Source organism: Hyposmocoma kahamanoa, unplaced genomic scaffold (genome assembly GCF_003589595.1).
Source record: "Hyposmocoma kahamanoa isolate Upper Pololo Valley unplaced genomic scaffold, ASM358959v1 190, whole genome shotgun sequence".
Taxonomy (NCBI): Eukaryota; Metazoa; Arthropoda; class Insecta; order Lepidoptera; family Cosmopterigidae; genus Hyposmocoma; species Hyposmocoma kahamanoa.
The window spans coordinates 4,898,569-4,925,019 of record NW_020653718.1 but is presented as its reverse complement, the minus strand read 5'-3'; the positions used below and the strand labels follow the sequence as shown (position 1 = coordinate 4,925,019).

Here is a 26,451-nt window from a genome sequence, read left to right as displayed (position 1 = left end):
CAGACATGCGTCTCTTTTTCATGTACCATTTCACTGCACAAACTACGGCAAAAACTCTGTGCTCACAAGATTAGTTACTGGTTACAATAAATATTTCTATGACGTTGATCCCTTTGTAGATAAAAAAGCATTTTTTCCAGTCAAACATTAAAGAATTAATTTTCGAACGCGATGCGTAGGTTCACTTAATTTATTTTATTTTGCTCATTTATTTGTTTATTTCTTTTATAGTTATAGTTTGATATTTTTGTAATGTTAGAAGTATTTATGATTTAGTGTTAAGTTGTCTTCATATGTAGGTATAGTGTATAATACTTATTAATATTAAGTTTTATTGTGTATAGTAAGTATTGTTTGTATGTAAGTGTACGTATTTAGTTTACTTAATTTGTTTCACAATTATATGTATGTATATAATCTGTATAATTATTTATAATGCTTATGGACACCCCGTGCTCTGTTTTTATTTTAATGTATAAATCGAGGATAACTGTTACTGGCTTTGTAATATGTAATTTAATTTTTTGTAACCTATCATTATTGCTGTTGCTATCCCAATTAAATAAATAAATAAATAAGCACAGCCCATAATCTAAACCCGATCACGCGCCGCTGGCTGAGCCCTACTCCATCGTAGGTAGGGTACGGGAGTCGTAATTAACATAATAAATGAAATATGTACCTGAACTAAATGCCCCGCTTAGCTCATGAAATAGACAAATGACAATTAAACATACATTTTCCACCTCTCACTTCATAGTTTGTACATTATTTGCTTTAACATTACATAAAAGTAGAATTCCGGAATTGAAACAATGATACTAGGCAATGATTTAATACTTAATAAATAAAAGGTTAAACAAATGTGGAACACCTTGGACTAGCTCTGGAATTGTAAAGGACTTATTATATTAATACCAATGGCTTTACATACGTCGTAATGCAAGAAGAAAAAATAAAACAGGACATTCAGGGCAATAAGTTTGATGGGAATTCTATTTTCGTGTATGCGGCTTCACAACGCGATGCCGCAACATCTGCTCGTATGTCATCAGGCGGTCATGCGCGGGGTCGATGGGGGCTGACGCTACGTGAAGATCAGCACCAGCAGCACGACTGACCCGCCCGCCACCAAGCACATGATTAGACCCCACTTTTTCTGGAACATAATAAATTACATGTCTGCTTTTCAAGAATAGTGGTCCAAATTTAATTAATTAATTAAATTAATTGCACAGCTGCATTCAGAATGAGTAACATATTATTGTAAATAAGACACCGAGCTTTCTCTTGACCAAAATAATGACGTAACAAGATCGTATGATATGGGGTACCTATGCGGTTTGGCTTTGCGTGACAGGTATGCTTTATATTGTTTTAAACCATCTTTCAAATTAAGCTTTTCAAATACGTCGCTAGTCTCGAAAACCATAATTACCTGTGCATCTGCACGCATTACGACACGCGTTATGTTCAAAGCAGGCACGCGTATAAACATATTCGTGCCTGCTTTGAACATAACGCGTGTCGTTTCATAAGGGACTCTACTACTCCTACTAGTTTTAGTCCCTCATGAAAAAGTTCGTCCAGAAAAGTACTGCCTGCCACCTTATCTATTTCTACCGCCAAGCAGTAATGTCAGCATTACTGTGTTCTGGTTTTGAAGGGTAAGGGTGCTGGTGAAATTACGGGCACATGGGACTTGTCAACTTACGTCTCAGGGTGACGGGCGCAGTGGCAGTGTTCCTCAGATCTTTGCGATTTAAAGCTCTGAGTGGCACTGCAACTGTTGTGGACAGGCGTGTAGCTTACCATCAGGCGGATGATTTGTTCGTCCCGTCACTTGATGTTATAAAAAAAATAACAATACATTTCTTCCGACTTAACGGACATTATAAATTAAACGAGAACCAAAAACGTGTCCGTATCAAAATGGAATAATAATAATAATAACGTACACGCTCAACATTACCCCGCACTTGGGAAACGCCACATAGACAACTAGAAATCACACCCAAACTCACGAGATAAATAAATGTAGGCCATACAAACATTTCTCCCGGCCCGGGAATCGAACCTGAGACCTCTTCGTGGCAGTCCGGCAAGGTAACCGCTTGGCCACGGAGGCAGGAACGTACCATTTTGTCATTTTTATTAATAGCAACAAAGAACGCAGCGCCTTCGGCGAAATAGGACGCGACTTCCAAACAAACACAGAGCAGAAGATGTCAAAAGAAGCCACGAAACGGTCGTACTTGCTGCGTGCGCTTGCGCGTGACCGAGCCCTTGAGCAGCTGCTGCTGGCCGCTGTCCACGTGCTCGGTGGCCTGCAGCGCGTAGAACTCCACGGAGTCGAGCTGGTCCTGCTGCGCGGCGACGAGGTGCGCCACCTGCACGAACAGGTCGTGCACCTCGGCGATGGCGCGCTCCACCCGCAGCAGCTCGTCCCGGCGCTCCTCGGCGTCGCGCAGGGCGCGTTTCGCCTCCGCCGTCTCCGCGTGCACCTGCTCAGCCACCACTTACGAAAATCGCAACCTCCGGTGAGTACTGTCACGCCTACACCGATCGAGCCATCAATCAATATGCGATTCGAGTTTGCAGCGGGTGGACATTTCCTAACTTGGTAAAAGCAACCTTAAATAAATGTAAAGCATAATTTTAAATGTCTCCAACGTGTCTACCGAGCCGCCTTTTTCTTTTATAGCGGTGAGATCATATAGATTTGTTTAAATTTTACAAAACAAAAATTAATGTATCTCTGTACTGGCCACCATTATTTTTTTTACTTTCTAATAACGATAACTCTAATAGCAATACCCACATTACCCAGACCAGAACCAACTTAGAAATGTGATAGTTGCTGTCAGTTATACACCTCGCCTGGTTTCGTTTGCTCAGATTCATGATTATAATTTTCAAGTTATCCTGTGTTGCTTCTTTGTATTTCTTTCTACCATTATCTCAATTCCAATAAGTTATGGACTCAGTGTACGTGTTTAAAAAGAAGTGAATAGATATGAAAAATATTTTTCAAAAGTATATGAAAATTTATTTCGTCTCGTCTCGTCTCGTTTCGTTTCATTTTAATTAATTTTATTTTAACTTATTGGAAGACCATCGGCTATCTCACAGAGAGTAAAAACTGAAATAATAATGAAGAGCCAGTTATAGGTTCTCACCGACAGAAACATACTTAATGAAGTAAATGAGCATTAAATTATAACTACTAACTATACTACATACATTTTCGCAACATTTTTACACTAATTACTTACTCGCAAAAAATAAACAACTAATAATACGCGTCACCGATGCAACACTTAGTGTTAAAAAGGTCAATATCAACCTGCTTGGACAATTCATTGAAGCTATTGACTCGCACGTAAGAGATATGCATTCCGCCGAAAATTCGAAGAGACCAGAGGTACGCACAAAAGCGAACTTAAGGGACTTTGTAGGGGTTCTAAGAGAAATCTTGGATACGGGTTCCGAGGAGTCCACGGCACCAGAACCAATTTTTCGTAAAAATACTAGGACTGCTATCTGACGTCGTACCTCTAATGGCAAAAGATGATGTTTCTTACATATCAAGATACCGGCTTGACTCGTACTGCGCCCTCGTTCGAAAATATAAAAACTGAAATCTTTTTTGCGCATTTCCAATAGGCGATATGTAGGTAAGGTATTGGGGGCTCCAGAGCTGCGTTGCGTATTCCAGGTGGCTGCGGACAAATGAGAAATATAAGATTTTTAGTGTCTTAGCCTGTCTGAAATCTCTGGAGTTACGCATCACAAACGAGACCTTTGGAGGCTTTTGAAATAACTTATGATCTTGAAGTACACCAAGATCCCTTACCACAGTATCACGTTGTAATTTAATATCTTTTGTAAAGACAGAAGTCTTTTATCCCAGGAAATCTCGGCAAAAATAAAAACAACTCAAGTTGCCGTGATGAAGAAAAACAATATTTTCTTAAGTCGTCGTGACAAGTGGTGGTGCGAAATGAAGATGTATAATACCGATAAATAGTGGACTGTATTTTTTGCGATTTTTGTTAACTACATTAAAAGGTACTTGGACTACGAGTAACTGCACTTGCAAGTAGTTTCTTTAAGGACTGGAACAAGTATATAGTAATAGATCGAAGAACAGGAAAAATGATGGGAACATGCACACTCACCTTTTCTTTCGTTGCGCTGGCAGCAATTCCGCCTGGATACGGCCGCCACAGGACGAAAACTCCTCAGGTACACTACTGAGCACAGTACAGTGTATTGCGAACAAAATAAACTATTAAAAACCACAATCGCGCTAATTAGCCATTTTTATGATGCACACAGTTCAGTGTCATAGGTGAGACTATCGTCTTATTTTTGTTGCCAACTCATTGGCCGGTAAAAGAGACGACAGCAGCAAAAGTGCGCATGTTGGAGGAGGATGGAGGATACAAAGAAAGGAAGTCCTCGCAAGTGCTAAGATCTACCCTATACTATTTTTGATAAATGTCTAATACAAAAAAAAAGAAAATATGAAATCCAACAACAAGGAACACTTCAAAAAGCCTAAATCAAAATTCGAAATAATCACAGAAATACATGGAAGGTGTGTCAGCAAAAAGGTTTACCAACACTGTCCCTTACACGAGCAATCATAATTAAGTAATAGAAACATGGCGCGAGAGTACAAATTACAATAATAGTTCGGTAACCTAAACTAAACTCAAAGATTTTACAAACAACTCATGCTTTGCGTTAGGCAAGGCTTTCGTAAATAGGTCTGCCTCTAACTCTGTTGAAGGCTTGTACTCTAAGCAGATTACTTTATCATTCACACAATCTTGAATGAAATGATGATGAACGTCTATAAACCCTGAAAATGACTTTCGATCAGTCTTACTTAGCACTAATTTCTTCTTAATTATTTCCTTTAAATCCTCTTCACGTTATTGGCAGGGTCAATCTTGCAGTAAATTTAACCTCATTAAAAATCTTTATGACAATGGTTAGTTCAGAAATGTTGTTTGATCTCGATTCCGATAACTCATCTTGTTATATTGTTGTGCGACCCGAATCTTGTGATCCATTTATTAATAATCAATTTAATGTTAAAGTTCTCACTCACCTTCAACATAAGAAGTTTGCAAAGAAATTTCGATCAATTTTTATTAACATTGCTGAGGCTAAAAATGCTACGGGCATTTTTAGCCTCAGCTAACCTAACCTAATAGTTTTGACGGAATATTGGCTACAAGATGGCTCTATAATACCCCCGATCGATGGATATCAGCCTTATCGCACACACAAATGTACTAACAAAGCGGGTGGAGTAGTCATTTATGTGAACAAATCATGGTCGCCGGAGGTTACTGAGCCATCGTTCGAGGAAGCTGACTGCTTACTAGTAACAATAAAGAACCATTTTAGTATTTTGGGCATCTATCGCTCTCCTTCTTTCAGCGATATCTCTACATTTTTGAAATCGCTTACGTCTGTGACTCTCTCAATCAAGGATTCACCTTGTATAATTGTTGCAGGAGACATAAATATTAATACTTTGTCTGAGAATGATGCGGATTTAAGAATTGTTACTGATTATCTGTGCTTACTTGCTGAACTTGACCTTAAACCAACAGTAACCAAACCCACACGCGGGGATTCTTGCTTGGACCATGTCCACGTTTCATCTAAACATCAAACCGCATCGGTAATCTACAAGACAGATGTTGCAGACCACGATATGATTATTGTAGGCATTAAATCAACCACAACTAAACCAGTGCAAAAAAAGCGTTATAATACTAAAATTGACTATAAATCGGTAGCGGAGGAATTAAATACAATGGATTGGAGTAGTGTTACACGTTCAGACAAAGTGGATGACGCTTTTGAAGCATTCGATCGGTTGTTTCTGGAGACTCTGCACAAGCATACTAGCCAGATTCCAATTAGTCGATCTAAGTTCATAATCAAGCTTTGGATGACGCCCGGTCTTATTCGTTGCTCAAAAGTTAGAGATCAACTCCATGCGAAATGTCGTAGTAACCCTTACGACGAAACGCTAAAACGCGTCTATACTCGGTATAAAAACTTTCACAATGATCTGCTACGGAAACTTAAACACAATTACGAGTCAATGGAATTACGGGAGAATAAGAGTAATCCTAAAAAGCTTTGGAAGACAATAAAAAACATAATCTATACTAATAAAAATTCGCAAAAATCACTAGAACTGACCAAAATTAAGAGCTCTGTGACCGATTCCTTGGGCCACTGCAATGAATATTTTTCGAGTGTTGGTAGAACTCTAGCGACCAACATTCTTACTGAAGTAAATAAGACTCAAGACGAACTGGCGCAAAGAATTACAGTAAATGTATCACCTTCACAATCGCTATTCTTTGAACCCACAGACGAAGCTGAAGTCGAGTCCTTGATACATAACTTAAACTCGGATAGTGCCCCCGGTCTTGATGGAGTTACTAACCGTTTACTAAAGACAGTTAAAAAATCCATCACGGTACCTCTCACTTACAAATACAATCTAAGTTTGGCTGAAGGAATCTTCCCTGGTGCTTGGAAGGTAGCGGCAGTTACTCCAATACACAAGGCGGGGGACCGGTCTGATTCCAGCAACAAGAGACCAATTTCTCTGCTGGGAGCCTTCTCTAAAATTCTGGAAAGACTAGCGAGCAAGCGGTTGGTCGGCTTCCTAGAAAAAAAAACATTTTCTCAGAGCGACAGTACGGTTTTCGAGCAAACAAATCAACTGAGGACGCAGTTGTTCTTATGACCAAGCTGATCTCGACATACTTAGATGCAAATAAGGCTTGCTTGAGCGTATTCCTCGACCTAGCCAAAGCGTTCGATACTGGTCCCATTCCGATCCTCTTAAAGAAGTTAGCACTTGTCGGAATAAGAGGAAAGGCTGTAGACTGGTTTAGAAAGTATTTGACAGACCGATCGCGCTGTGTAAAAGTTGACCAAAATATCAGTAACTGTAAAGCAGTGCAGTTCGGAGTCCCGCAGGGAAGTATTTTGGGGCCGACTCTATTCATTGTTTACATCAATGACATTCCTAGTAGCAGTAATTTGCACAATGCTGAGGTTATATGTCACGCGGACGACACCGCTATCCTTTTCCACGGTGACTCTTGGGCTCAAGTGGCTAGTTCCACAGAACAGGGTTTGGATGCTGTGGCAAAATGGCTTGAAAACAATTTGCTGACTCTGAATATCTCCAAAATAAAATTTATTTGCTTTCACAACGCCAAGGCCTCAGCACCAACAGGTTTCACCGACATTGCTCTTCATACCTGTACCCGTCAAGGACAACCATCATCAAAATGTACATGTGCACGTATTGACCGAACAATAGCTATTAAATATCTTGGTGTTGTCTTTGATGACAAATTGGATTTTGGGCGGCATATGGTTACAGCTAATCGTGTTCACAGACTTATATATGTTTTTAAGAATTTACGCAACGCTGCGGACAAGTGGTTGCTTAAAATAGTGTACACTACTATGTCAGTCCGTTATAGCGTTCTGTATAACCGCATGGGGTTGGGCTTCGGAGACATGTATGCTCCCGCTGGAGAGGGCGCAACGAGCGGTATTGAAAGTCATCCTTAAGGAACGCATCAGGTACCCAACCATACTTGTTTACAAGGACATGGATGTTCTTAGTGTTCGAGGGATTTTTATTTTGCGCGTTGTATCAAAGTTGCACGTGGAGGTGTTAAGATTTCCTGAATATGCTGCAAAGACGTAGGTTCAGAATCCCTGTACCCTTAACGAAATCGGCTTTTGCCCAGAAATTTAGCTCATTTCTCCATCCTTTTATTTACAACAAAATAAGTATCGAATTTCCTTTGAAAAATTACTCAATCAGAGAACTAAACTTAAAAGTGAAAAATTGGCTCAAATCATTTTGCTATGAGGATGTTGAACAAATTCTGAAAGTAGACAAATAGACAGACAAACACACACATACACACACACATACACTCACACACACACACACACACACACACACACACACACACACACACATACACACACACACACGCGCGCGCGCGCGCGCGCAAGTAATTTAATTACTTTGTAATTAACATTATTTAATTTCCTATTGTTTAATAAGTAATTCATAACTTTTTAGAAATTTTCTCATCTCTGTTAACTTTTCGCATATAATATATATTGTTTACTGCGTTTCAATCCAATTTGAACAAAATGTAAACTAACAAATCACTGACCATAGACGGTCTAGTGATGGTCACTTGTTATACCAACTACATATCGATTAATTAATTGAATGAATGGATTTGTTAAATTGAGTCTTCTGGCCGGTTTTCCTTACTTAGCCTGTATGGGCCTGTATGGGGTATATTTAAAATTTCCGAAATCTTAATTTATTATTAATAAGCAACCGTAGACAGGTCATGGATGTATAGATGAAAATAAGATCACTTTTGGACTACCATTTTTCATACACAATTTTGCGACGCTGTTCGGGTGAATGTTGTTGAAGACAATGGTGAGATATCAAGTCGAGGTCTTCGAAATAGACGTGAATGTGTTGCTTGTTCGATTTATTGAGTGATTGCTTTAGAATTTTAACCAAACACTTGTCTTGTTTGCTGTTTGTTCGGAATGGATTGAAACAGACTTTACATCCTTTCTAGAATTGGTTACCTACGAGACACGCTTTGCCTAGTGTAGGGGCCAGTGTAACCGGTTTAGATAAAGTTTAAAACTACATGTCTTAAACATACGTATTCCATAAGGTGTAATACGTTCCTGTTGCTGTTATCGGTAACTGAACTGTATTTATTTTTACGTACAAATAAATAAATAAATTACCTACTTACTTATCCCCCACCCAAGCGTCGGATGATTTCAACTTTATTCTACCTCTCCTAAAATTGAGTCCATAGCTAGTTGTTCCTGAAAGATACCGCAGTACACGTTTAACTGCGAGCCAGTGCGATTCATTATAACAAGTATTATATTGGCTGATATCTGGACGTGTGCAAACAGCGAGATACATTAAACTACCAATAAGTTTCTGATACGGAAAACACGTGTCGATTGTTTCTGCTTTCGGCGGATTGAAATTGACTTCCATTTGTAACAATCTTTCATGCCAAATTTTGTTAATAGACTTTTACATATTCCGACTGTGTCAGCTTTAAAGTCCGTTGCTGCCGGTTCCTTTCAACCTTCATACCCAATGCTTGCTTTACAGGTCCAAGCAATTTGATCTTGAAGTTGGAACTGAGCAACATATATAGCATACTTTTTTGGTGTTCATTTGAACTGAATATGAAGAAATCATCAACATAAAGTGCTACAATGACCTTGTCTTTATAATAGACACATTTTACAGTCTTCAATTGCGTATAGCCATTGGTAATTAACACTTTTTGCACTTTTTCATTCCAGGCTCTACTGGCTTGTTTGAGTCCATATAACTCTTCTTGAGTAAACAAACTTTGTTCTGCCCCTCAATCTCGAATCCAGTAGGTTGCTCCATGTAAATCCATTCATTAAGATTTCCATTAAGGAATGCCGTACTAATATCTAAATGTTCGATGTCCATATCATTTTCAATTCCAATTGCAAATAATAAACGTAATGTACAATGTCTAACAAACCTTTTGCAACTAAGCGAGCTTTAAATTAGCGTCTTGCAACATAGCTCTGGCTTTTTCAAGTAACGTCCTATTCAAACGTTCGGAAACACCGTTTTGTTGTGGTATATACGGAACAGTTGTTTCGTGAACAACACCGCATTGCTTTAAATATTACTATTATCAATTAAAAAAATAATTAATGTTATCATTGTTGGCAGTAGTCATTTCTTTAGGAGGCTTAGGAGAATAATTAAATATCCAGTCTTTCCTATTAGTCATATGACTAGAACAACCTGAATGTATAATCCAACTATGTTGATCACAGCTATTAACTTTTAAGGCAGTCTCAGTAGATAATCTACATGAATTGGTATTATTATAGTATTATTGGTTAGTTAATATTGGTTCTTGTTATTTGAAGGCAAAGCCTCAGGTTTCTTTGAGTTCTTCTTTTTCTTTTTCAGCTTGGGACACTTCGGATTAATGTGACCTTTCTGATGACAGGCGTGACAGATAGGAACAAATTGGTTTTCTGTCAACAAAATTTTCTCATTGTGTTCCAAATTTGAATATGAAGAATTTCTCTTGAATTCACTTTGAATTAGCTGGCACACAAAATCTGAATCCAGTTTCGATTTAGTGGCTTCTATGGCTATTATTAAAGAATCGAATTCAGCAGGTAACCCAATTAGCATCAATTCGGCTAATTCTTCGTCATCGACGTCGCAGTCAATGTCAGCTAGTTCTTGAGTAATGGAAATAATATTTCCTAAATAGTGATCCATAGAATTGTAGTTTTCGTATTTAATTTTCGAAAGTTTTCTTTTTAAGAGAAGTCTCCGACTTATGCCAGAATTTTCATAACCTGACTTTATGTTTCTCCACGCATCTGCAGCTGTCTTTGCATTTCTTACATGTGGATGGCAAATGGGTTGTATATTCAAGCAAATTTTTGCGTATGCTTTCTGATCTTTTGAAGAATCAGTAGTCGCTTTTTCGGAACCAATTGCTAAATTCCATAGTCCATGGTCTATCAATAATAATTTCATTTGAAATTTCCACGTACCATAATTAGAAACACCTTCCAGTTTTTCTATAGCCACGCTTCAACCGCTGCTAATAACAATGTTATTCGAAGAAAATATGTTTTGCGTCATTTTCGTAAAATTATATTTTACGAAAAAATTAAAATTTATAGTATCACACAAAACTAAAGTCCTGATAAAAAACACGTAAACTAAACTTGTCGAACTATTGTGAGAATATTGCCCATAACAAGCCCATAACCAATGTAAAGACAGAAGTCTTTTATCCCAGGAAATCTCGGCAGAAATAAAAACAAGTCAAGTTGCCGTGATGAAGAAAAACAATGTGTATTTTGTTAAGGCCTCATGACATGGAACACTTCAAAAAGCTTAAATCAAAATTCGAAATAATCACAGACATACATAGAAGGTGTGTCAGCAAAAAGGTTTACCAACATCTCTCAAAGTGTTGAAATGCACTAAGTTACTTTTGCGGCTGAAAGTGTCGACGTTGCACTTAGACGGATTAAGGTCAAGCTGGTTATCGGTGCAGAAGGCGTCGAGCCTCATGAGGTCCTTTTGAAGCAGGATTGTATCAGACACTGAAGAAATAGGCGCTGTAATCTTCATATCATTCGCACAGCATAAAAGTTGTGATGATTTAAAATAATGCTCGATCGATGTCGTTCACAAAAATCGCAAACAGGAGGGGGACGAGCAAAGATCCCTGCGGGACTCCATTGGGCACCATAAGCCACTCAGAGTCGTAATTTTTTACTACAACAGCCTGTGACCTATTGTCGATGTACGACGTCAGCCACCTACCGACCTACTGTAGTTTGTATACAAGTAAATCATGCCGAATTTGGTCAAATGCATTGCTATAGTCCGTGTAAATGACATCAACTTGGCAGCCATTACCCATATGTGACTTGATGATCGTGATTTACAATGGACAATTTGAAAATTAAACGAAATATATAACGTTTGATGGCTAAAACCATAGTGCGTGGATGCCGATTCGAGTTTTGTTGAGTAAATTGAACGGCTTGAATGTTAATCCAAAGTTAACCCAAAAAAATAATGACCCAATAAAAACTCAATGCGTCAAGTGAGTGGAAGAAAAGTGATTGTATTGCAAAAGGTGTTATTGTTGAATATCTCCCCGATTCCTACCTCGGTTTTGCAAAGAAAGGAAGCAGGGCGAAAGAAATTTTACACAGATTAGATGTACTTACTGTTGCCCAAAAGTAGTCTTGGTCTTGCAGTTTTGCAAGACCGAGACCGAGACCAAGACCGCTTAATTGAAGCAAGACCAAGACCAAGAGTGACCCTGCAAGATTTGTGCAAGAACAAGACCGAGTCTGCGAGAGTCTTGCGGTCTCTCAATTACGTCAAACGAGTGTTATGTCCTTACGAATTGTAGGTATGCCTAAAATTATAACCTACCAATATTGTCGTAAAATTGAAACTGTAATCGAATACATATAGTAAACAGTGTTTGCAGTCAATATGATGCTTTATCTCTTTTATGCGAAAGAGCGCTAAATATTTGTTAATTTGCCGACAAAGACACCGCCCTCCGCGCCGCGCTTATATGACGGTACGGCACGTGTCGCGCGCGGCACCTTTGACATCGCTCAAAGCGACCGCGTTTTTGTAAAAAGACGCCAAAATTCCAAAGAGTAAAATTAATTCAGAGGCGCTCGGATTGTAGTAAAACATCTTGGTTTGGTCATCGCGAAGGATCGATGGGTTATATTATTATAATTTACTGTAGTTGTAATAATCATATATATTATTATAGTGCTCTTATATTGGACTGTATAAATATTAAGTATACAGGTCATAGCACAAAACAAAACTACGTGTTATATGCGCTATTACTACTACCTACTTACTTTATTTAATAACTTTTGTAGATAAACAAATTATTTCATTGATTGAATACCAATTTCTACAGAATTCCATGTAAAAGGTTTACTACCTACTGTTTACTGCATTTGTGTAAATTTTCAATCAAAAGAGGCATACAGTACACGTAATGATTTATGTACATTTTGGTAAAGTGCCTGGAATTGTTACGTAGGTACAACAACTTGCAAAAAAGATTTTTTTTGCAAGTTGTTGTTTTAAATTTGAATTAAATCCCTAATATTTTTAATTTATTTTTTAAACAATATATTTATATTATCTTCCTATTTATTTGGTTTCTATTCTAATTATTGTTATATGTTTAAATATAACTAAATGGAAAATAACGTCAGCGAGCTGATTATCGTATCCACGATTACCTCTAGGTTATAGCTGAAAATCAGCGGTTTGCTCTTGAGTAAACACCGACGCTGAGCTGTGACCTTTTTACACTGCTGCAGCACACGTACATAACTGGGTGTCTAGCAGTGCTGCGACTCTGCTGTTTTTGTTTATTTTTTGTTTTGTTTGTGTTTTTGTGTTTTTTTTTTTATTATTTTTGTGCTGTTATGTACATGTGAATGTAGTAACAAATAAACGTTTTATCTATCTATCTATTTCGAAATAATTCCTGAATCTGAAATGGCTCTCTGCAAGTTGTGCCCAATTTCTAAAAAGAAAAAAGTAGAAATAAAAATGAAAAACAGAAACACTTCGGGTTTAAGGAAGCATCTACTGTCTTGTCACGAAAAGGAATCGCAAAAACTTATACCTATAAGAAAACCGACAACAATTAGAGATATTTCAAGTTTTTTTAATACCACTGGAAGAAGTGAAGAGGTATGATAATATTTAACATAAAACCTCCTTAATATTTTTTATAATTTACATACTTATAGTTAGTGTCAATCGTTTTTTCATGGGAAGTAAACAAACCGATTAGATTGGAATTCTTAAAACGATTTCTCTAGGCTATACCTACAAAGTTTGAGGAAATTAAAACTCAGTAAATATCCAAGTTTCAGTGAGAAAATAGCTTTCTCTAGTTTCTAACCAATTTATTATTTTTGCGAAATGCACTTACTAAGGTACAATTTTAAAAAGCGAGATATGTTGTGTGTTAAATTATTTTTATAGGTACTAATCCAAGTCTTGTTTTTTGTTTGTGTATTTGGCGTATTGCCGCCAAATAGAAACTTTTTTAAATAGAAACTTGTAAAAATAATCTTGTCACCAAAATTCAGGTACGTACTTATTTATTGAGTTAAGTTAGTAGGGCACATAATAAGATTGGTAGAAAAGTTTTGACAAGTTCGGCGGTCACCTCAACATGTTTTTTTGCCTATTGAAGTTCTGGGTTTGATTACCGGTCAAGGCAATTTTTTGTTTGTTTAATATGGTTAAAAATTCACTGTAATTAGTAGGTTCGTAAGTAGGTAGTGTTTGTAAAATGTTATATTAAGTATTAACACGTTTTGTTATCTTGTTTCAGTCAGTATCTGAAAGCCATAGTGATTTTATGACAGTTACAGTTGACTGGATTGCCAAGAAATATCTTCCCTTCTCGTTTTTCGATGACGAAGATACACAAAAATATGAAATATGCCCAATTTTGGTATTTCCTAAGAGTTCGACAGTTCGAAGGATGGTTCAAGAGCGGTTTGAAGTACTGCATACGCGTGTTAAGAGTAGACTACAAAAATACTCATGTAAAATGTCATTCACTATTGATGGATGGACGTCAATTGCTGGTAGGAGTTACTATGGGGTCACTATTCATTATATATATAATGAATGGAAGTATCGATCTCTAGTCCTGGATTTTATTCCATCGAGTGGTGGACATACAGGGATGGATATTGCAATGGATGTTCCACAAATGTCTTTTGGAATATACCTTAGCTGATAAAATTCAAGGTATCACAGTCGACAACGCAACTGCAAATACCAAATTCATGTATGAACTTGGAAAACTACTGCCACATTTTGATTCGGATAATCAACATTTTCGATGCATTGCTCACATCTTGAACCTGGGCGTACAAGATTTATTGAATAACTTAGCGTTAAATATTGAAACTGACAGTCAAGAACAAGAACAGCAGTATGAAGACGAAGAAGAGCAAGTTGAAGAATATGTGCCAAATATTTCTGACTCAAGTACGGCTATTACAAAATTACGCAGTATTTGTAGTAAAATAAAAAGAAGTGAGATGTTGAAGAGGAAGTTCCAGTCGGCTTGTGAAACAGCTGGTGTGCCAACAAATCTGAGTCTCATACTGGACTGTCCAACAAGATGGAATTCCACACATGATATGATTGGATTATGTTTAAAACCAAAACCTGGCATTAACATATTATGCACTTCTGTGTCTGATTTGAATAATTTTGTAATGTCAGAAATTGATTGGAAAATACTCGAAAAAATATATAAGTTTTTGATAAACTAAACTTCTAACAACGAAACTTGGTGGAGAAAAATATGTAACATTACCGCTAGTGATTGTGTCGTTCAATGTTCTGCTTGATAAAATTGAAGCTATGATAAAACAATTAGACGACAAACCTAATCGAACCGAAGTAGATGAGAGGCTCATTTTGGGTTTCCAAGCCGCCCAAAATAAAATGCTTAAGCATTATAGGATGACCAACTGGATTTACTGTACCACCTTAATTTTAGATCCAAGGCACAAATCTCAGACTTTCGATATGACACTATGGGGACAACAACTAAAATCTGAAAGCCTGCGTAAATTTGAAGAACTTTACAAGGAATATAAAAACCTACACGCAGTGCCTGGATCTCCAGGATTACCAAGACATGACAATGAAGTATGTGAATATGATGAAGACGAAGACGTAATCCATTTTAATAGATTGTATGCATGCCCCTCTACATCATCTGGATCTGGTATTCAACGCTTCAATAACAATGAGTTCGAGGATTATCTAAATAAACCGAGGGCCGCAAGTTCGAAAGACATCCTACAGTGGTGGAGGACGCATGAATCGGAGTATCCGATTATATCCAAGATGGCTCGGGATTTTCTTTCAATACCGGCAACTTCAGTGCCTGCTGAGAGATTATTCTCTAAAGCCTCTTTAGTTATTAGAAAACATAGAAATAGGTTAAGTGACGAGTCAGCCAGATGGTTACTTTGTATAAATAGTTGGTCGAACGAAATAATATAATTTTCATTCAAATAAATAATTAATAAAGCAAAAGATTCGTTTTTATGCTGTATTTTTACCCCAGACCCTCATTGTAGATAAACCTGCGGATTACGATACCTGCACCCGTATATTTTCATTTTTACGAGTTATAGTAACAATAGGTAATTACAAGACTTGCAAGACTTGCGAGACTCTTGCAGCAAGACCGAGACCAAGATCAAGACTGAGTGTGCAATACCAAGACCAAGACCAATACCAGGTTTACCGACGCAATACCAAGACCAAGACTGGGGTTAGTCTCGTCTTGGTTTTGCTTTGGTCAACACTAGATGTACTGTATGACGCAAAAGGGTTGCTACATAATTGACTTTGCAGAATAACAATAACTTGTTCTGCAAAGCCAATTATGTAGCAATCCTTCTTTTCATCTTTGAAATTACAAAGTGATGTTGCGTTAATAAAACATTCTTCAATATTTGATAATCTTATTGAGGCATTAATAGCTGCTGGAGCAAACTTAGAGGAAACTGATAAAGTTGCCCATTTGTTGCTTACACTTCCCGTAACTTATGATGGTGTAAGCTTTGTCAGAGGACAATTTGACCTTGCCTTATGTAAAAATTAGACTTTTAGATTTTGAAGTAAAACTGAAAACTGAATCTACCGACACAAGTACTAAAGTTTCGCACGTAAATACTGAATGGAAAACTACAATTTTTTAAAAAAGGAAATTTGAAAATAATTCTCAACCACACTATAATTTTTATAAACACAAAGAAAATCCACCAAAGAATATGATCAATTATACTAAATGTCATCAATGTGGACGCAAAAATATGTTATTTGGCAAATAATTATACACACGAATGCTCGTAGAATAAACACTTCTTAGTTTCTTAGTAGCAGTAGAGCTCCTTGTGAAAGAGGGAAGTACGGCCACCTTACCTATTTCTGCCAGTAAGCAGTAATGTCAGCATTACTGTGTTCCGGTTTTGAAGGGTGAAATTACTGGCACATGGGTCTTGTCAACTTACGTCTCTGGGTGACGGGCGCAGTGGCAGTGTTCCTCACATCTTTGCGATTTAAAGCTCTGAGTGGTACTGCAACTGTTATGGACAGGCGTATAGCTTACCATCAGGCGCACGACTTGTTCGTCCCGTCACTTGATATTAAAAAAAACTTCTAAAGCAAATATTTAAGGCAGTTATTGATTGCAGTAAGTTAAGCCGCGATCGTAGATTATGGTTTTGTCAATTTTTGAATGAAATAACCTTTATTACTGCGTACAAACAAACCTGAATTCAAAATATATACGCCTGTCAACGTTATGGTATTATGTCTAAACAAAGGGCTGGCTGACGTCTTAAAGTCTTTATTACATATTATGCGAATACACCTCTTTTAAAGGACAAATATAAAGTTGACGTTCACACAGTTACCCCAAAGGAGGACTCCAGAGCTGAGAATTGGGTACACAGTTCCATAACACGCTGTCAGTAGAATGTCACGTGAGGCATTTCTTGTCAGCATCAACAGGGCGTATGATAGACTTGATAGTTTATAGTTTATGGTTTCAATTTGATAAAAAAAAAACAAAAAATTGATCTTTTCTTCATACTGCTTCACAGATAAGGCTTTATTTACTATTAAGATTGACACATCATCAGCAAATAGTACACCTGTATATCGTGTTAATAATGGCAGTTCATTTATATAGAGCACAAACAATAAAGGGCCCAAGATACTACCCTGCGAAACTCCTTTTTATAATTCTATTAGTGGATTGTACGTTCGTTTCAGTTTTTTTACAAGTGTCAAAGTAACTAATTTCAGTAACCTGCGTACGATCACTCAAATATTACGCAAACCATTGCAGTGCCATTCCACGTATCCCCACAACAAACACAACACAAGAGGAAAAGCATGGTACGCAACCCTCCACTATGAAGATCGCCTACCTTGCACTCACCCCATTCTGGTAGAGTACATCCGCAAGTTACACGAGGCGCCGACGCTGCAGAACGTGACTCGAACCAGCACGATTACCAAATCGAACTCATCGATCGTCATTCTATAATCTAGCATCGATTAGAACACTAGCATAGTCAGCTCATAAGTTCATATTGTTAATTAAATTCTTTTTTTAATTAAATTACTATTAAAATCACGATTTCGAACATTTCGAACCTCCGGCGGCAGTTTACGTAATTAGCACAACTGAGTATTTATTTAAATTGTTTGATCAATGTACACTAACCTGGTGTACCAAAAGGCAAATGTCAGTTGTAGCCTCATCTACTGAGGCTGAATATATGGCATTATATGAAGCTGTTAGGGAAGCATTAGTATTTTAAATCTTTAGCAAGAAGCATTAATATGGTAATTGATAATCCTATAATAATATACAAAGATAATAACGGCTGTATCAGTATCGCAAATAACCCAACCAGTCACAAAAGATCGAAACACACCGACATTAAATATCATTTTTCTAGGGAACAGATTGTGAAAAATGCAATTAAGTTAACTAACATACCCACAGGTGAACAATTGGCAGACGCGTTGACTAAACCGTTACCAGCAGTAACATTCCATGCAATGCGAAAGAACATGGGATTGGAATGAATAATTTAATAATTTTTATGTTTTATTAATTTAATAATGTAACCATTACATTAAAAATTTTATGAAACAAATCAAATGGTCTGATTAGGTTTTCCTGGGGTTTTTCTAATCCTTGCAACGAATGTTGGTCCATTATCATGTAATTTCCCAGATGTACTGTTTAGTTATTATTACTTTGAATTTGTATTTATGATTAATTTTTGAGTGGGCTTGTTCATTTGTTTAAATTTGACAATAGAAAAATTAATCGATTTCTACTTTCCACCATTATTCGTTTTCTTTATTTTTTAATTTGTGATAATTACTGTCAGTTGCACACCTCGCCTAGTTTCCTTTGTTCAAATTCATGAAAATAATTTTCAAGTTATCCTGAGTTACTTCTTTGTATTTCTTTCTACCATTATCCCAACTCTAATACATACTGACAATGCATTTCGGGACGACGCGTTTAATCGAACAAAATGCTTGAAAACAACCAGATTAACATTAAATTTGTCACGAACTGTTAATACCAGCAATATTCGATGCAGCATGATGAAATGGATAGTGTCGCAAATTCAATAACCGCCGCGCTAATGCAGGATGGCCTGTACTGTGTCGACAAACGAAGGCAGCAGACCGCCTGAGACCGTTAGCGCGGCGGCAATGTGGTCTGCCCTCGGCGTCCGCGCGGCGGCCGCGCGGGGTGCACGCGATAAGATTCGTGTCGAATAAATGCCCCCTTAGACACTTACATTGTCCACGAAGAACGCAACGTTGTCCGCGTCGAGCAGGCGCTGGCACTCCTCGTCCGATACCGCCAGGTTAACTGTACACATAATCAGAATTATCACACAATAGGAAAATAAGTACCTACGTCTTACACTAAAATACCCAATTAACTAATTATCAATGTGTGTACAGGACTGTACCACGTTTGTTCAACGAGTCTTTGTGTATTATTTTTCAATGAATAGTTGCTATGTTGTGACGTTCCGGTACCCAGGATGTGGTAAATAAAATACCGAAACTCGACAAAAATGTAATTTGTTTATTTATTTATTTATTTCGGGCATCCAACAGCTTGCAATACATTAACAATTTCAAATATAAACAATCCTGTATACTACGACAATTACAGGAAATTTACCACAAATATTTTATTAAACTTACAAATTACCGCTAATAATAAATGTTGACATATTTATACTCTAAAAATTTGCTTAATATTTACGTGACTGTGAAATTTGCATTAGTAGTTTATTTCTTGATTCATTGTGCAGATTATATTATTAAAAGAAAAAGACAAAGAAGTACACCGGCCGTAACCTTAGTGGCACCGCCTCGACTGGCCCTAATAATTTACTGCGTCCAGCGATACCGACGATGTTGTTATAAAATTAAATGTCACGGCTTCATTACTCCACAAAGTCTGCCGATATTGCGGAGTATATATGGGTGAAAGCCAATACTACTCTGAAGGTCGAGCAGTTGAGGTTCCGCCACAATGCAAATTTTAATTCATTTGTGGTGAGAGTACCAACTCAACATCTGTGGACCTTTATGAAGAATGAGTGATGGGACGAACAAGTCATGCGCCTGACGGTAAACTACTCGCCTGTCCATAACAGTTGCAGTGCAAGATCTGAGGGGCACTAAGTCATGTCCAGCAGTGTTCTACGATCTTCAAGGGAATTCATGTGATGATATTTGTATGCTTCAGCGAACGATAAAAACTGCTTTTTGTTCTATAGTTTAGATGTATACTAAATAACCTTCTGAATGCGTTCACTACTATTTTTCAAATGGTATATTTCCAACCGCTTTTAAGAAAGCACTAGTCCACCCGGTTTATAAGTCGGGGAGCTGAGATTGTGTCAGTAACTATCGCCCAATATCCGTCTTGACAACTCTCTCTAAAGTTTTCGAGAAATTGTTAAACAGTCGTCTTATGGGGTTTCTAGAGAAAAATAATTCATTGTTCTCTTACCAATACGGTTTTCGGCCCCGAATGTCTACTGGTGGAACTGTTCATTGCCTTACTATGTCGTGAGAGCCTTAGATTGCCTGGCGATTTTCCTGGATCTTAAAAGAGCTTTTGTTCGGGGTAGTGGTGATTGTTGATGTTGATGTTGATAAACACAGTTTAAATGTATAAAGTTTATTGTTAAAAATAGTAAAAATGTTATGAATGCACACGGATTTGTATGACTTGTGGAAATGCACTAGTAAAGGCGACCGCCGGCGCATGCCGCCAAACGCTTACGTTAACGGTGTTCGATTACATCGAACACTCCTGGTTCCTAAAAATATTTTCACTCAGAAACACCATTCTTCCGCACTGTGAACACCGCTCCATTAGAACCCATTACCACTCCTGTGTTATTCCTTGTCAGTGTGACTGTCCAGTATTATCAAGAACAGACAGCATCAAGTATCTAGGAGTTTTGGTGGATAACAATCTTTTTTCCTACCTCATGTGAACCTCCTATGATATAGAGTCCGATTTTTTTTATAATAATAATAACGCACACACTCAACATAGCCCCGCACTACGGAAACCCTGTGTCGCGAGTGCCATGGACACACACAGAGACAACCACAAATTACACCCTAACTCACGAGTGAAATATGTGGTAAAATTAATATTTATTATCAAAAAATCTTCGATACGTTGCTGTCTGCCTCTGTTATTAAAATGGTGTACCATGCCTTGCGTTATTCATTGTCATCGTGTATATAACCAGAAATAGAGACGAAATAAGGGCCATATATTCTTGATAACACATTAGCGATACAGCTCTTATAAATATCAACTCCCGTTTGCACTGAAATATAGACAGGCCAACTACTAACCTGTGTGTACGTCTCAGTATATTCCAAAAAATATTCTGTATTTATTGTAATAAAGATAATATCTCCAACAATGTCGTGCTGTTCTATTCGGTGATGTGGGAAAACAGCAAAACATCTAATTACAAAACAAACGGAATCACATTTCATCGGTAATTAAATATTGAATATGTAATTTTGTAATTTTCGTCCATTAACTGGTCGATTTGAAGTGAAACAGTTGACGACACCCATCAATTGTTTCGAACACGGGCTAGCCAATCGGAGCGCAGTTGTCACAGTAATGATTTGGCGGAATAGTTTTGAAGCAAATTATATGACATTTCGTCTCTATTTCTGGTTATATACTCGATGTTCATTGTTAACGTATTGTATAGTCTCTTGGGGCGGCCGTAAAAAACACATATGTTATCGCTGGAAAGGGCTCAGAGAATGATTTTAAAGGTGTGTACTTTCAAGCCATTTCAGCGCCCTACCGATGATTTGTATAGGTATTGCGAGGCAGTTCGTCTACTATTCATTCTAGCTGTCACCCTGAATCAAAATTCCCCATAACATTGGCAGCATTACCGTGTCGAATAGCCAACGAAATTTGTTGCATTACGTAAGATCCAGAACGTACTCAAGTCAGGACTTGAGTATTGCAGTGAGCACTGAAAATCATACTCAAGCCCTTGCCAATTAGGGGCCGTATTTCCAGTGCTTGAAATCATACTCAAGTCTGCTCAAGTTCTTTTTTTTTTTTTTTTTTTGACGGGGGGGAAATCTTTATGGATACCCCTGAGCCCAGGGAGACTCAGGGGTTATGTGGGGACTCTCCCTCCAGACTGGAGGGCCTACCCCACTAAAACCCCCCCGGGTTTCCCTCTCGCCGGTTGAGTCGGCGCCGTGGGATCGGTGAACATTCACCACGACGCCGCCCGGCCGCCCTAGCTTGCGCCACGGCTCCCGCGCCAACGGAGGGGCGAGTCGGTTGTCCTCCGACCCGCCCCCCAGACGAGTGAGGCCGTGCAATGCAGGCTCCGGAGTGAGTCTGCTCAAGTCCTGACTTAAGCACTGAGTAGAGTTCTGGAATACGATCCTAAGATACCTTTATGTAAACAGGTTTCCGTGAGTAATACTATATCATAATCAGAAATTTATGTGGTATGTGGTCAGAACTCCTTGGCTATCTTTAAAATTCTGATCTTTTGGTGATATATTGTTATTGAAAGAAAGTTTTAGAATATTAATATTTAAAAAAACACTTGTAGCAGCCACAGACGTGCCAGAATGTCTAACCCTCTTCCGACATTCAGGCACGTCTCAGTGCAAGCAAAAGTAACAACCATGCCTTGTGAATCAGCATAAGACACACGTACCAAATTAGTATAAATAAGTAGCTCAAGAAAATATACCACAGTTATAATCAGTTCATACATCAGTTCATACAGTAACATACAATCATTCTCCATCAAACTACCATGGCGAAGTGGTGACTACCAACACCTTTCACCTGCGCCATGGTAAAACACTAATTGAGAGTGTGTGTGTTTGCGTGTGTGCGTGCGTGCGTGCGTGTAATTTGAGGAGTACTGATAGCTGCAGACCGCACTTTGCACAATTTAAAATTTTGACTTTGTTTTCTATATATTTTTGAAATTTGTAAATTTATTAAACAACACCGTGACTTTCATACTAATATTGACGACACGCCCCAACGACACACTTTAAGACCACGCAGTAGTTTGCTTCTGCCACAATCTCAGCTCAGTATTCACTGTTTGTATATAAATTAAAATTATATCATATCAATAAATGCTATTACAATTTAAATGATTGCGTTGATGACAAAGAAAAATAATAATATTATAATAAATTTGAATAATAAACAAATCTTAACTATATGTATACTATAAAGTTATGCTACAGTGATCTAATTCAATTCAAACTTTCTATCTACATTCGATCTCATTTCTATCTACATCTACATTTTATTATATATATATATATTTATTAATTTTTTTTCTTATTTATTTATTTATTTATTTATTTATTTATTTATTTATTTGGGATAACAACAGCAATAATGATAGGTTACAAAAAATTAATTACATATTACAAAGCCAATAACGGTTATCCTCGATTTATACATTAAAATAAAAACAGAGCACGGGGTGTCTATAAGCGTGATAAATAATTATACAGATTATATACATACATATAATTGTGAAACAAATTAAGTAAACTAAATACGTACACCTACATACAAACAATACTTACTATACACAATAAAACCTAATATTAATAAGTATTATACACTGTACCTACATATGAAGACAACTTAACACTAAATCATAAATACTTCTAACATTATAAAAATAGCAAACTATAACTATAAAAGAAATGAATAAATAAATGAGCAAAATAAAATAAATTAAGTGAATTAAGTGAACCTACGCATCGCGTTTGAAAATTAATTCTTTAATGTTTGACTGGAAAAAATGCTTTTTATCTACAAAGGGATCAACGTCATAGAAATATTTATTGTAACCAGTAACTAATCTTGTAAGCACAGAGTTTTTGCCGTAGTTTGTGCAGTGAAATGGTACATGAAAAAGAGACGTATGTCTGGTACGACGGGCAGGCACTCGAAAACTTTTTGCTGTAATAAATCTGGACAATCCAAACGACCATTGAGTACATCAAACAAAAGACCCATATCCAACAACTCACGACGCTCCTGGAGACTTAACAAATTGTATGTGCGATAGATATCAACGTAAGGTGAATGAAAATCGGTTAATCTACATTTATTATTCAAGTGCTTTAGGAACCTCTTTTGAATTCGTTCAATTTGATTAATATAAACACTATAGAGTGGTGACCATATAGGACTAGCATAGTCCAATATGCTACGGACATAATGCCGAATACAACAATTTTAAAGTGGTCGCACAATTAAACGATTGACAAGTTCGTAGAACAAAGCCCAAGTTCCTATATGCCCTGTTAGTAATACTGTTATAATGATGAGACATAAGCATTTTGGAATCAAAATAAACACCCAGGTCCTGCACAAGTATATATATATAAAACAATAAATCAAATTCAAATTCAAAATTATCTTTATTTCATTGGTAAGCATTATTACACTTGAAATCGTCACAATGGGTAAACTCTACCGCTCATTCGTAAGGCAGATTCCCCTGAGAAGAATGAGCAAGAAACTCTAGGGATTGCTCTTTGTAAATAACATTTCCAATATTTTTTTTTATTTGAAACATCAGACATCGAGACTACCTCCATAAGCTAAACGGGTTACTACCACGGATTTTTGTCATCCAAGTACGCAGAAGTTGTATAATAACCTTTAGTATAAAGTTTTTGTTTCACTATAGTTTTAAACCTCGTGAAAGGCAAATTTTGTATATCAACCGGAATCTTGTTATAGAAGCGTATACATTGCCCCTTAAATGGTTTTTTGACTTTGTGAAGACGACTATCAAGAAAAGCTAGTTTATTTTTATTCCTTGTATTAAATGTTATGTCTGTCACTATTTTTCATAAAGGAATTACTATTCCTTTTAACATAAATTACATTTTCATAAATGTACTGTGAGGCTAGTGTAAGAATGTTAATTTCCTTAAATTTATCTCTCAAAGATAATTTGGGGCCCAGATTGTAACGTTTCTGCAGGACAAAGACTCTATTGATGCCGTATGTCATTATATGATATGCCGTATGTCATTAGACTGTGAAAGTAGGTGAAGTAAACCAATCTAGCGGTTTCGACGTCTGAAAGTTTCCTAATTTTTCTAATCGCGTACACTGCAGAGCCGAGCCGTTTTGGTAACTTACTTATATGGGAACCCCATTGCAATTTAGCATCTAATGTTATACCTAGAAATACAACTGTATCCACAAGATTCAATTTTTCGTTTCTAACTATAATGTTTGTAACCGTCTCTCTAACATTGGGTTATGTAAATTTCACTCAATTTGTTTTTTTCTCATTAAGAAGTAGGTTATTAATAGCAAATCAATCAACTACTTTAGATATAGCGTTATTCACATCGTCGTAGGAACAGTGTTGCCTTTTAACTTTAAATAATAAGGAAGTATCATCAGCAAACAATACTATCTCATGTTTTATACCCTCCATAAGGCTAGGTAAGTCATTAATATAAACTAAAAACAAAAATAGGCCTAGAATTGAACCTTGAGGGACACCCATGCTAATTGCAGACCCTGATGATCTCGTACCGTTAACATCGACCCTCTGTACCCTACCATGCAAATACGATTTAAGAAGGTCGAGATCACGTCCCGCCACACCATAATGGCGAAGTTTCCTGACCAGTGTATCATGGTGCACACAATCAAAAGCCTTGGAAAGGTCACAGAATATACCAATAGCATCATGTGAGACTTCACACGCATCAAATATATGACTAATTAACTCAACACCAGTGTCGGTTGTAGAGCGACCTCGAGTGAAACCAAATTGTTTAGGAGACATTAAGTTATTACTATAAAAATGTGCACACATCTGATTTAGAATAATTTTTTCAAATATTTTACTGAGAGTTGGTAGTAAATACTACCAGATTGGAAAAGTGGAATAACTTTACTTTGCTTCATGAGGTCAGGAAAGACACCATCATCAACACATTTATTAAAGACACAGGCTAAGTAAGGCGCAATACAAAAAAAAAACTATAGAACTAATTACTCTGATTGAAAAACCATCAAGATCAGCAGTATTTTTTATGTTTATAGACTTCAAGGCTTTAACAATATAGTTTGGAAATACATGATGGAAGCTTAAATTACTGATTAGTATCACTAATTACTTATAATAAATAAGGTGGGAGATGAATTTACTTCTACATACTTATATTCTCTAACCATTCCTTGTGCATGGTCATATGAGCCGACGCACCAGAATCTACATACCAGTTCATGGCATCGTTCAACTGCATGGCTGAAAAAGCAGCTATAAAAACATTGTTATTCTTACCTTCTTTGTTACTAGCCTTATTTTTGCGGTGCCAACAATTTTTACCGTAATGCCCAAATTTATTACACTGAAAACACTTGGGGCCTTTTGACTGTGACTGATTACTTTTAAAATTATTATTTTTAGAATTTGTGTAAAATGCGGTAGTGTCAACTTTAATTTCTTGTAGAAGTTTGGTCTTAATCAAATCGGCACTAATTGTTACACCGGAGTTCTCTATAGCCATAATCATCGGCTTGTTTA

At 37.1% G+C, this 26,451-nt stretch overlaps 1 protein-coding gene across 1 annotated transcript; it reads right to left on the bottom strand.

Moving 5' to 3' along the window:
* Nucleotides 1–883: 883 nt before the first annotated feature.
* LOC113226343 (syntaxin-4-like) lies at nt 884–26,170 on the bottom strand. The gene is made up of 4 exons (XM_026458928.1): nt 26,083–26,170; nt 19,108–19,181; nt 2,256–2,504; nt 884–1,159 (listed from the first exon to the last, which is right to left on the bottom strand). Exons 1-4 carry the CDS (start codon nt 26,168–26,170, stop codon nt 1,088–1,090), a joined length of 483 nt encoding a protein of 160 aa, XP_026314713.1. The 3' UTR covers nt 884–1,087.
* Between the last annotated feature and the right edge of the window lie 281 nt (nt 26,171–26,451).